At 33.7% G+C, this 13,546-nt stretch overlaps 1 protein-coding gene across 4 annotated transcripts in view; it reads right to left on the reverse strand.

The window, feature by feature from the left end:
- LOC120432426 (nitric oxide synthase) overlaps positions 1-13,546 on the reverse strand; it is a 168,758-nt gene that overhangs the window by 2,836 nt on the left and 152,376 nt on the right. For all 4 annotated transcript variants that reach the window (XM_052707336.1, XM_052707337.1, XM_039597631.2 and 1 more), the window contains 3 exons: positions 10,179-10,399; positions 9,983-10,120; positions 9,732-9,923 (listed from right to left, as the gene is read on the reverse strand). In XM_052707336.1, coding sequence (XP_052563296.1) covers positions 9,732-9,923; positions 9,983-10,120; positions 10,179-10,399 — 551 coding nt within the window. The remainder of the gene's footprint in view (positions 1-9,731; positions 9,924-9,982; positions 10,121-10,178; positions 10,400-13,546) is intronic.

Raw genomic sequence — 13,546 nt, forward strand, 5'->3', positions numbered from 1 at the left:
TTTTCAACTTCATTTTTCGATGTAAAATCAAATTTGCAATCAAAAAGTACTATACTAAAATTTTGATAAAGTGCACCGTTTTCAAGTTATAGCCATATTTAAGTGACTTTTTTGAAAATAGTCGCAGTTTTTCATTTTTTTAAATTAGTGCACATGTTTGCCCAGTTTTGAAAAAAATATTTTTGAAAAGCTGAGAAAATTCTCTATATTTTGCTTATTTGGACTATGTTGATACGACCTTTAGTTGCTGAGATATTGCAATGCAAAGGTTTAAAAACAGGAAAATTGATGTTTTCTAAGTTTCACCCAAACAACCCACCATTTTCTATCGTCAATATCTCAGCAACTAATGGTCCGATTTTCAATGTTAATATATGAAACAATTGTGAAATTTTCCGATCTTTTCGAAAAAAATATTTTTGGAATTTTCAAATCAAGACAAACATTTTAAAAGGGCGTAATATTGAATGTTTGGCCTTTGTGAAATGTTAGTCATGATTTGAAAATTCCAAAAATATTTTTTTCGAAGAGATCGGAAAATTTCACAAATGTTTCATATATTAACATTGAAAATCGGACCATTAGTTGCTGAGATATTGACGATAGAAAATGGTGGGTTGTTTGGGTGAAACTTAGAAAACATCAATTTTCCTGTTTTTAAACCTTTGCATTGCAATATCTCAGCAACTAAAGGTCGTATCAACAAAGTCCAAATAAGCAAAATATAGAGAATTTTCTCAGCTTTTCAAAAATATTTTTTTCAAAACTGGGCAAACATGTGCACTAATTTAAAAAAATGAAAAACTGCGACTATTTTCAAAAAAGTCACTTAAATATGGCTATAACTTGAAAACGGTGCACTTTATCAAAATTTCAGTAAAGTACTTTTTGATTGCAAATTTGATTTTACATCGAAAAATGAAGTTGAAAAATTTTTACGACCAAAATTTCGATTTTTTGAAAAAATCAGTATTGATTAAAAAATTCATAACTCGGTCAGTGATTTTTTGCACAACCTGGAAATTTCTGAAAAGTTGGCATTTTATGCCTTCTAAAACAAGTTAAATAAAAAAATCACCAATTTTTTTTTACCGTGTATTATTTTTTTCCAGTGTAGTCCGTATCCATACCTACAACTTTGCCGAAGACACCAAATCGATCAAAAAATTCCTTCAAAAGATACAGATTTTTGAATTTTCATACATCATTTTTGTATGGACAGCTGCCGAATTTGTATGGAAAATTATATGGACAAACTAATGATGCAAAATGGCTTCTTTGGGCATACCGAAGGCACCAAAAAAGTTTCAGTCGGATTAAAAAATACAAAAAAAAATCGAATGACCGAAATCCTAGAGAACTGCTCAATAACAAACCAATAACACAGAAGGAATCATGAAGGAATAACTAGATTTGTTATTTTGTGCGGAGAGGTGGAGCAGCATAATAACAAAAAATGTTATTGAACTGGTATGTCTCCATAACAAAAAAAGTTATTGTTTTGGTTTATTTGTAATTTGCAAATAAACCTGCAGTTGCCATAACTCTTCTGTACTAGTCAAGGCTGCAGAGTCGGGTTCCTTCAAGCGACTTTGAATCCATACTTTGGAGACAACTCCGACTCTCAATGCAGGACTTCAGCTATCCAAAAATACCCGACTTCACAGATTCCGACTCCAAGTGAAAATTAGCTGGAAATTAGCTGAATCCGATGCCGCCTCTGAGGTCTTACTCCAGTTCGAACTTCAACGTCAGCTCCGACTTTCTCGCTCTGTGAAAATACAGTGTTTGTAATTCACATTTCAAAAATTCTCAATAAATAAATCAATTCCCATAGAGAATATAATAAATAGGGTTAGTGAATTTTCACGATTTCGCGGACAGCGTGAAATTCGTGAAATTTGAAGATTTCCTTGCCCTCCCGTGAAATTTGTCAATTTTCTCAAATCAATTCTTTAAAATAATAACATAATCAATTTTGCATTCATTAATGGCTTTTTGAGTAAATTTTATTAGTTTTCAATTGAAAAGTGTGATATGAATCATTTGAAAAATTGTTAGCAAAACCTATATTAACATAAAATTGATAGAACATTTACTAATATGCAACGAAAACTTAAATGATGTTAAAAAAAATCAGTCAAAGAAAAAAAAATAATCTCACATTTTGTTTATAAATTCTGTACTTTTCAACGGAAACTTGTTAAATTTTATTTTATTGTGATATTTTTTTTTGCTTTTTTTTAGAAATCAATTAATAGAAACATTCTTGTAAAAGTAACATTAAGTGGAAAAATTCGTCTTTCCCTTTTCCTCCGGTCAATGATTCAATAGGAGGAGCAAAAAAATAGATTGATAAATTGAATTTCATCAGAGTAAAGAAAAAATATTGAGTAAATAGATTGCTTTTTACTAAATAATCTTTCCAATTTTACTAAGGAAACTAACTTGATTTAGCAATATTTTCATGACCTGTAATAACAATTTATTTTTATTTTTTAGTTTTTTTTCGATTTAGTTTTTTATCTTTAAAGTCACCTTTTAAGAACATTTCACCTGTTTAATTTTCACAATATTTGATTACTTGCGTGAATGGCTCCCGTGGAAATAAGAAAAAATGTTTGTTTTTGTTCGGATTTTTTTAAATAACATTTTGAAGATTTCGTTACAGATTAAATTATTTTGCCTATCGATTTTAAATTTAGTTTTTGAAAAGTGAAATGAAAACTCAAAAAATATTTTCGCAAAAAAAAGTTATTTTAATTGTTAGATTGTTTTGTTGAATTTGGATTTGATATGAAATTCAATAAAATGTAAAGGATAAAATAATAGCAAATCGGCGCAAACTGTTTAGCTATATCAATCGAACATTAAAAAAGCAGCTCAATAAATGGCTATACGTATTTTTTTAAGTTAACTATAAGTTTTTGTAGTGTCACGTTCAAATAAAGTTATGATTTTTTAAGTTTATTGAAAACAAGCATGAAAAGTAGTTTCTGAGATAGTTATTTTAATATTTTTCACGTTCCGCGAAATTTTCGTGAAATTTGGTGTTTTGAAATTAAGGTCCCCGTGAAATTTGCAATTTTTGAGCGTGAAAAATCACCAAGCCTAATAATAAACTTAAAAAAAAACAAGTTTCAAAAGTTAATTTTATCAGATTAATTTAAGCTTAAGGACCCCATTTCATGGTCAAGACCCCAATGAAAATGGTCAAAGTTATTCCATAGTTCTAGCCAATTTTAGTAAAGTCCCTTAGGGGGTGTATCAAATAATCAAAATTGTGCGATTTATGGTAATTTTATTTCTAAGTCAGAATACCAAACGAATAACAAATCTTGTTATTAGGAGAGTTTTTGAAATGTTTTACATTTCTTCTTATTAGCGTGTTATTAAACATTTTCTGTATAATATCACTTCAATACAAAATCTTGCTATTTTATCAGAAACTGTTATTATTTTATCATCTTGAAGTTGAAGTTCAGGATAAAATAATAACACTTTTTGTTATTTTAACAGGATTTGTTAATGAAATATTATTAATTTTGTTATTAACGTCTGCCCGGGTTTGGTAACGATTTTCCTCTTCATTGTAAAGCTATGAAAATCATCATTGTTTGCCAACCTAGAAGTCAATGCTGCCCAAAATAATTAATTTTTTGAGACACACTTGATTTTGATCAAACATTCCTTCAAGATCTACAAGAAGGGTACAACCGGCATAAACTGATTCATTTTGTTGCAAAAAATCGTAAGTTTGAACTAAATACAGAGCATTTAAGAGTGATGATTAGGCCGTCCCAAAAAACAATGAAAAGTTGTCAAATCTTCGGTGCTCACCCCTAGAATGATAGATTGGCTCGTTTTGGGGTGTGATTTTTGAAATTTTATAGCTAAAAAATATAAATTGGACTATGTTTTTACAGGAATTTGTTCAGGGAACATTAAACTATAACTTAAAGCCCAAGGCGACCAAATTTGAATGACTTTAGTATGATTGTTACGCGAATTTCTGAAAAAATACTCGAAAAATGCGCTTTTTTCATTCAAGCTCCGCACGCGAGTTGTAAACCATTTTTGGGATTTTTTGTTGTATGAGAACATTGTTCCTGACATCCTAATCTATCATTCTAGGGGTGAGCACCGAAGATTTGACAACTTTTCATTTTTTTGGGACGGCCTAGTGATGATGAATTTTCTTTGAAAAAATAGGCACACGGAAAAAAAACCTTAAAGTTCAATTCCAAAATACGTTTTTTTTTATTTACAATTTTGAGAGGACTTAACATGGTATCTTTTGCTAGAGATATGGTGCAAATCTGGTAACGAGGACAGAAAAAAACAGTTCTGATGCAAAATCAAATTTGTAACGAAAACGACTCTATACATTTTTAAATTGAATATTCTGTTTTTTTGTGCAATTTGAAAAAAATATTTTATGAAGCAAAAGCATAATTTGAAAAGAGAGAAAATATTCTATGATCATGAATAACTTTTTAAAGGACTAAACACACTTATTATTGACATTTTCGAACGTTCGGTTAGGTTTTGAAATTTTGAAGTATTTTTTATTGATATGATCATCAATGATGATCAACGATGATCAAAAAACGACAACTAATTTGGAAAAAAATGAGTAAATCTATTTTTTTACTCTTACTCTTTGCATGTCCATATCTCAGCATCCAAAGGCCATATCAACAAAGTTCAAAAAAGCAAAATGAAGGGAAGTTTCTGAGCTCTTCAAAAATAAAACAAAATTAGTGAGCAATTAATGGGCACTATTTTGAACATTGAAAAAAATGCGACTTTTTCATAGTTCATGTCGATCAAATATATTTTCAATTTTTGTGAAATTGAAATGTACAGCACCAATAAAAAAATTTTGCGAAAAAATATTTCTTCTCTTGGCAGATTATTTTGAAAATTAATGATTGCAAAACAACTTTGCAGTGTAAAATGCATTTTCAAACATTTTTTTCTATTCAAATGTTAATATCATAGCTTGTAATTTCATTTCTTTTTTATAATTTTTGTTTTGTTACCAACTCCTCGTCTTTGGTCATAGTCGAGGGACATAAATTTGAAAAAAATATTCACAATGGCCTGACCTTAAATGGCTTTAAGTTGAAAACGGTGTTTTTTTTATTTATTTAAACTAAAGTACTTTTTATTGCAAATTTAATTATAGATTAAAAATTTATCACTGTTTATTTTAAAAAAAACTTTCCGATGTTTACGAAAACAATATTTTCAAAAATTTTAAATCAAGACTAACATTTCAAAAGGGCCATACTTTTAATATTAAGGAAATATACCCATTTTAAGCCTAATAAGCGGTCGTGTTTGAATGATGCTGGATAATCTGGAGTTTTCCTTGAAATTTACTAAAACCAAGTACACCAACGAGTAGAGCTACTTTTTATGAACATTTCTGTTTATTTTCACTTTTATTAAAAGTTATGCTATTCCTTTTAGAAGCATTTAAAAAAAATATTTCCCAAATGCATTCCAATCAGTCGAGTGTATTGGACCACGCCCATTTTCCTATTTTCAACATAGTTCATTTTTCTTCCAGCGCTCTTTTGGGTCTGCTTAGTGCTGCCAAAATTAATGAAATTTTAAGCGAACACTCACGAAAAGTTGCATGAATAGGGTATTTTAACCATTAGTGGACCCCCTAGTAGAGCCGAAGCAAATTTTTCACAAATTTTCAATATTTTAAGCACTTTTTCATAACCCTTTGCCTGTTATGGACCTCTCTATTCGGGTCCATAATCCGATTGTGGAGCCGGGTCCACTATAGGCAAACTGTTATTTTTATACCTAGTTTAACCGATATTTGATGTGTTGATGCATTGTGTAGGTCTAATGATAGATATAATGAATAAAAGATGGATTTTGCTCACTTTTCATCATGAACAAATTTGGCTTTAAACAACAAAAAAACCTAACAGACATTTAAACACATTTATTTCCGAAAAAGATCAGAGAAAACGTTTCAAAAACCACTGTAAACATAAAAATAATATAAAAAAAGTAATCTTGATGCAAATTTTTCCATATTAATTACATAAATGGTTGACCGATACTAAACAATAGAATTGTTTACAGTTGCTGATAAAACCACGCATGTTTATTGGAAAAAAATGTTTTGTAATTGATTTATTATTATAAAATATCATTTTAAACTGCAACTATGATGCTTCAGTTAAGTACCATTAACTAAAGTTTTGATTAATTATAAATTCTTTCGGCTTCAGCATATTTGGTACTTTTAACATGAAAACAGCTGTATTTATATTCATAATTGAAAAAAAAATGCGTTTAGGTTGATTACAACAAGCATTTATGGTATTTAAGAGAAACTTTTGCTTAAAACACTTTTTATTTTATTTTTGTAAGTTAAATTAACAGGGGTCCACTTTTGGAAAAGTTTAGATTTTCGTTGTCCTACACGCAAAAAAAATTTGTGAGTTTGAATCGACAAACTTGTTTGTTATCAACGAACATCGTGGATTATTGAACTGAAAAACTAATTTTGTGAGTTCTATAATCACTTATTATCAATCCTACAAATATTCTGTCAGTTCGACAAACACGATTGTTGATTTCACTTCGATTTTTATTGACGTGTACTTATTATTGAGAATGTAAGTTTTTTTCAACGTCACCGAATACCAAGATGGCTGAAAACAGAAAAAAAGGAGGCGAATAGATTTCTTCGTGCTGATTTGCCGGATTCGGCCAGTCCGTAAGTATTTATTAACTTTTGTATAAGATCTAAGTATAATGTATTTATCTTTCCATACCAATTAGGGAAGGTCGCGAATCAAACTAGGTCCAGTTCCGAAGAACGTTCCGGCTTTCCTGGCAGTGTCAGGTAAGAATGAATTCTTTGCTTTTTAATTTGCTTTCAGGAACAACCGAACAAATAAGTTGATTGCCAAGTGATAAATATATTTTAAATTTTATTTTCAGTATATTCCCAAAATGATCCCACAGTGACGACCGCCAAGGATTTTCCAGGGTTCCCCAGGGAGCTGCTAGAAAATAGGGTTTAACACGAGGATAAAGGAGTGATTGGCCGGGTCGAATTTCATGATGAATGTAAGTTTGAGTAGTATCTCGTAATTAATAAAATATAAACAAACTGAAAAACAATATTGCGTTTTAATAAAAGAAAAAAGAAGAAGAAAACGAAAAACCAGAAAAGCAATTTGATAAAATGGATTCTTCTTTTGATAAACATGTTTGTTGAACCACCACTCATGATTGTTGTTAGAGTAAAAATGTCACGTTAGGGCATTGACAAACATGTTTATTAGAACCACAAAATTTGTTAGGTTAAATTTGACAAACATGTTTACTGGCCCTGAGATGACAATCCTGTTTGTGGGATGCACCCAACATTTTGCTAGGTTTACAATTGGATTTTTCTGCGTGTATATTGAACCCCCCTAATTTTTGCTCGAGAATGAGCAGTTCTTCGCTTAATTTTAGTAAAGTTTCTTAAACTTACATTATTTCTACCTGTTAAAGAATCAGTCAAAAAATGATTGGATAGTTAATTCAATCATTAAATATAAATGCAGTTTTGTTGTGAAAATGCTAGTGGCCATGGTTAATTTCAGATGTCGAACTCAAAAAACTTATTCCGGCTGAAAGGACACGTCAATGTCAGCCAACATTGTTTTTAATTATGCTGAACATGCCAAATAAAAGATTTGTAGACAAAAACACGCTTGAAATTGTGATTTTATTGTTTTTTCATCAAAAACACTTCAGAGGGTCCACTATAGGAAAGGGGTCCACTAATGGATAACGTACCCTAGATAAAGTTTCCTGACATCACTGGCTCACTCCAACAGTGAGTGAGTGTTGGTGGCCACTCTTTGTTATTCATTTGCCTTCGCTTCTCGCTCAGTTTTCTTCAGCCTTCGATTGGAATGCAAAGTGAAAATTGAAACGTCAAAAGACTTAGCGCATTTTTTTTTATGGCGCTTGTTAATTATTTACATGTTTTTCGGGATTAGTTTTCAAGTGAGTGATTAACTCATGTGCAAAAGAACATGTTGCCGGTAGCTGGAAGCAATTTTAAATCTTAAGCGCTTTGAAAACGTTAGCGCAAGTGAAAAGGCAAAAGACAAATTTGCGTACTTACTCGAGGCGGTGCCGTTGCTGGTAAGTTTATATCCTAAATAGTCTTTTTGGAGCTTTAATCGAGCATCAAACTCTTCAAATGACGAAGATAGGTGTTTGATTAGAAAGGATATATTTCCCCTATGTCAGACAGGAGTTTTTCATCTCTGAAATACGCACTCCTCGACTCGCGTTTTTTTTTAAATCAGTTTTAAGGAAACCGCCGTTCTCTGTTTTGCAGACGATAATTAAGTCGAAAACAAGAAACTTGTTGAGTTTAAAATTTGATTTAAATCGCCTAAAAGTTTTTTCAGAATCGGCATCCAGTGAAACGCTTGTCTAACTAATATTCCCTGTCAAAATTAAACCAGCTGATTAAACACATTAACGTATCTGCGTCAATGATGGTGAGTTCAGTGGCGTGTCACCAAATATCACACGACGCATTGCTCTGTAAACCCCGTCATGCTCTGTACTACGGTACTACCAAGAAGTGCCATAAAAACTAATTTATCGATGTTATGACCAATTGTTGTTCACGTCAACTCAGCACAAAATCCGGAACATGTCTAGCGTAAGCTAGTAGTGCCCCGCATGTAAGTACACGGCCTGCGTAGGTTCTTTGAAGATGCTCGCGCGTCAACGATCGCGCATTCGGTAATTAAACTTGAAACTTTCGTACGTGACCACACGACGTAGGAATCGATCGATCGTCGATCGACCTGCGAAAAGGGTGTTCAAATTTTGATTTCCAATTCGAATTTGAAGTTTAAAGCTTCTATTTTTTTGAGCATCCCTAGCGGGTGCGCCTAAGGCGCAGGGCGTCGATCTCTTGCCGGTGGACCGTGTTACCGATCGCGTATTCGCAGTTATGCACGAACCAATGATGCCTTGAACCAAACACTTGAAGTCTCGCGCAGTTATTATCAGGCGTCTCCATGTGGTTGCGATCGGCGGCCGGTCGAACGCGCGCCACAACAATATCCACATATTGGAATGCAAATTACTCATCGCGAAACATCGTCGTCGTCGGTCAGATTTATGATTACCGCGACGTATGAATGGAAAATAATTCGAACTTGGAAGCAATTTGTCTGAATTGGCTTTAATTTGTGTGCGAGTGCGTGAATATTTGGTATTCCAAATGAGGAAGGAAGAAGCTTCACGGTTTGTGGACAAACAATGCTCAATTGGAAACGGTCACAAGGACGCGTGGCACGTTTTTTGGAACGGAACACGTGACTCGGGCAAACGTGATGCATCAGGTTACATCTTGCTTCTTAGACATTACGATTTTAGAGATAACAGGGTGACTTATTACCTCAATCCAGGAAATAAAATTCTTCTTTAATATCTGTGTGCAGTTAGGAACTATCTTTTCCATTTTTTTTTTCGTGGAGTAGTCTCCCTGTCCAAAATCACACAATGACACCCCACCTCGATTGATTCGCTAATTTCAAATGCGCAGTTCCACGTGTCGAAATCGGACACCCTTCGCTCATCCGGCGCCTTTAATTGCATCGCATCGCTCCTCTCGCGTGGCAGATTGATCGTCACGATTTGTTTATTCATTTGCCCGCCAAACTTACCCTCAGCGACAGCATGTACTTCTCCATCTCGGACTCGGTTTTCGTGAGCTTGCCGGCGAGAATCTTCCGCAGCGTCTGGTACACGTGCTCGGCCATCGTGACGTCGCCGCAGACGTAGATGTGGGCCTTCTCGTTCCAGATCAGGTCGAAGATCGAATCGGCCTCGGTGAGGGCCAGGTCCTGGACGTAGGTCTGAAAAAAAAAACTCAAAGTTATTTTATCCTTCAAATTTGTTAATCTTTGCAACAAACCTTGGGAACATTCTCCTCCCGGGAAAGTGCCAGGAAAACTCGATCCAGAATCCCTTTCTTGACCATTTCTTCCTTTTCGTCGCGGTAAAGGTCAACCTTTTTCGTACGACATCCGAAGAAGAGCCAAACCTTTGGAAGCTGTAATCGGTATTCGATGTAAATTTAGCGAAAATAACATAAAATTTAAAACAAATACCTTAACATCAGGAAGTTCCGTCTTGAGTGTGTCCCACTCCTGCCAGAACGATCGGAACGGTGCGATTCCGGTCCCGGGCCCAATCAGGATAACGGGTCGGCTGGGGTCCTTTGACATGTGGAATGAAGAGGCGCTCCGTACGAAGAGGTATATCTTCTCGTTGTCCACCATGTTGGCCAGATAGTTGGAGCAAACGCCGTAGTGTTCCGCGCCCTCGCCGTCTGAAATTGAAAAGTGAAAAAAATGTGGGTTAATGTTGAAATCAAATTCAAAAACTTTTGAACGCAATCAATTTTGTTTCAACTCAAAACAAATATAGTTCAAATTTATCATTTTATGTTCAGTCCAATTTTAAGATATTTGTCAGTTGAGGTGAACAAAAAATTAAACTACAAGTTGAATGTTCAAAAATTAGAATAAAAAACGTTACTTAATCCACCTTTAGGTGGTTGGTGCCTTCCTCGCGTATTTTTATCAAAATATCTGAGATCCGGCCTCAAAAAAAGTTTATTAAAAACACTGAAGTACTTATAACTTTTGATAGGGTTGTCAGATCTTGAATCTTTTGGGCTTGTTGGAAAGGTCTTTTGATTACCTATCCAACGATGAGTCGCATGATAGATCCGGACAACTTTTTCATCAAAATATTTGAGATCCGGCATCGAAGAAGTGTATAAATAACACTTAAGAGGCAGTATTTGTAAATATTGCTCGGTTTGTTCTAGAGGTCGTATCGAGGTGCTCCGATTTGGATGAAACTTTCAGCGTTTGTTTGTCTATGCATGAGATGAACTCATGCCAAATATGAGCCCTCTACGACAAAGGGAAGTGGGGTAAAACGGGCTTTGAAGTTTGAGGTCAAAAAAACATAAAAAATCTTAAAATTGCTCGCATTTCCGTAAAACTTCATCAATTCCAACTCTCTTAGATGCATTCGAAAGGTCTTTTGAAGCACTTCAAAATGTGCCATAGACATCCAGGATTGGTTTGACTTTTTCTCTTAGCTTTTGCAAATTACTGTCAAAAATGGATTTTTTTAAAACCTTAATATCTTTTTCCAACAACCTCCAACACCCATACTCCTTTAAGTCAAAAGATAGGCAATTTCATGGACTATAAGCCTATAGTATTAACTTTTTGGCCAATCGCAGTTTTTCTCATAGTTTTTCGATTTTTCTACAACAAACATTTTACAATGTTAGTTTTTGCCCTGTAGGCCTCCATAGCGGCGTTTTTTGGTCTTAATTTTGTCATATTCGGAATCCTCGGACAATTTCACGTAAGTTAGAAGTATTGGAATTGTAATTTTGATTTAAAAAATAATTAAATAAAACATTTTTGAAAAAAGAAATCGATTTTATTTACCCTATGATGAATACGTCAGGCGAAAACCTGTTTTACCCCTAATCCAACAAATTGTTAAAAAATATTTTAATTCATTCTAAATGGCAATTTTTCCAATCAAATTTACAACTCCAATGCTTCTAATTTACGTGAAATTGTCCGAGGATTCCGAATATGACAAAATTGAGACCAAAAAATGCTGCTATGGAGGCCTACAGGGCAAAAACTAACATTGTAAAATGTTTGTTGTAGAAAAATCGAAAAACTATGAGAAAAACTGCGATTGGCCAAAAAGTTAATACCATAGGCTTATAGTCCATGAAATTACCTATCTTTTGACCTATGGGAGTATGGGTGTTGGAGGCTGTTGGAAAAAGATATTAAGGTTTTAAAAAAATCCATTTTTGACAGTAATTTGCAAAAGCTAAGAGAAAAAGTCAAACCAATCCTGGATGTCTATAGCACATTTTGAAGTGCTTCAAAAGACCTTTCGAATGCATCTAAGAGAGTTGGAATTGATGAAGTTTTACGGAAATGCAAGCAATTTTAAGATTTTTTATGTTTTTTTGACCTCAAACTTCAAAGCCCGTTTTACCCCACTTCCCTTTGTCGTAGAGGGCTCATATTTGGCATGAGTTCATCTCATGTATAGACAAACAAACGCTGAAAGTTTCATCCAAATCGGAGCAACTCGATACGACCTGTTACACATTGGTGAAAAACTCGCTCTTAAGTACACATAACTTTTGATGGGGTTGTCAGATCTTCAATCTTTTGAACGTGTTGGAAAGGTCTTTCAAATACCTTTCTAACAATGTATAGCATGACGGGTTTTCTTACAAAAACCACCCTTTTTTATAATATTTCAAACTATATCCAAATCGTTTATTTAGCATAACATTTGAAGGACTTTTCTAAACTTCATAATATTAACTAGGGACGAATCGAATGAGACCAAAACGGTCCAAATCGGTCCAGTCAGTCCGGAGATAATTGTGTGCATATTTTTCGGTGCACGGACTCACATCCAGACACACGCACAAACATTTGTTCAGAATTTGATTCTGAGTCGATAGGTATACGTGAAGGTGGGTCTACGAGGTCAAATAAAGAAGTTCATTTTTCGAGTGATTTTATAGCCTTTCCTCATTGAGGTGAGGAAGGCAAAAAAGGTCCATTTCCTGATCTCAAATAAAGTCTAAAAACTTGATTAAACTTAGGGTATGAAACGATAAGAATTTAAATTTACAAACAGAATTTTTATGTAAAGAAATAAACAGTGCAAAAATCAATTTGAAAAATTCCAATGCAAAGTCGACAAAACTTGTAAAAACTTGGTGAGATTCTTAGTTTTTTAAGCAAAATAATCATCAAATCATTGTATAATTTTTGCCTTTATTAATATAGCTTTTAACCAAAATTGAGTAACAATACCGCTACCGTCATCTGGGGCGAATCGGGACACATGGGGCGAAATGGGACAGCAGTTTTAGCAATGTTGCAGCCTATTGTTTTGGTTTTGGTTAGACCAGATTCAGAGCAACAAAATGTATTAATTCATTCCCAAATTTTGAGCTTGCAGTGCTCTAAATGTGATGTCCCTGTTCAGACTACAGTCCCGATTCACCCCAGTTGATGGTACTTAAGTTTGAATAAATAACACAAAATATTTGAATTTAATCAAATTTTTTAAAAACCTTGAATTTTCCAAAACGCATTTTTTTCGGAATTAAAAAAAAATGTTAGGCGCCAAAGGGAAACGAAAGCAAAAGAAAAATTATAATAATTTTGACTATTTTCAGGGTGGTTCAAACACTCGCGATTTTCGCGAATTCTGTTGAATGTTGCTGTGTGTCTGTCTTCAAGAATACAACACAGGTTTCGATGGCCAGTGCAAACGTATGTGTAGATCTAGAATTTCCAGAAAAAAGTACAAAGATTCATCTAAATCCTGCTCGGTGGAAGCAATATAGAATTCCACGAAATCCGCAAAATTCACGACAATCGCGAATATTGCGAAAATT

Source organism: Culex pipiens, chromosome 2 (genome assembly GCF_016801865.2).
Source record: "Culex pipiens pallens isolate TS chromosome 2, TS_CPP_V2, whole genome shotgun sequence".
NCBI classification, from domain to species: domain Eukaryota; kingdom Metazoa; phylum Arthropoda; class Insecta; order Diptera; family Culicidae; genus Culex; species Culex pipiens.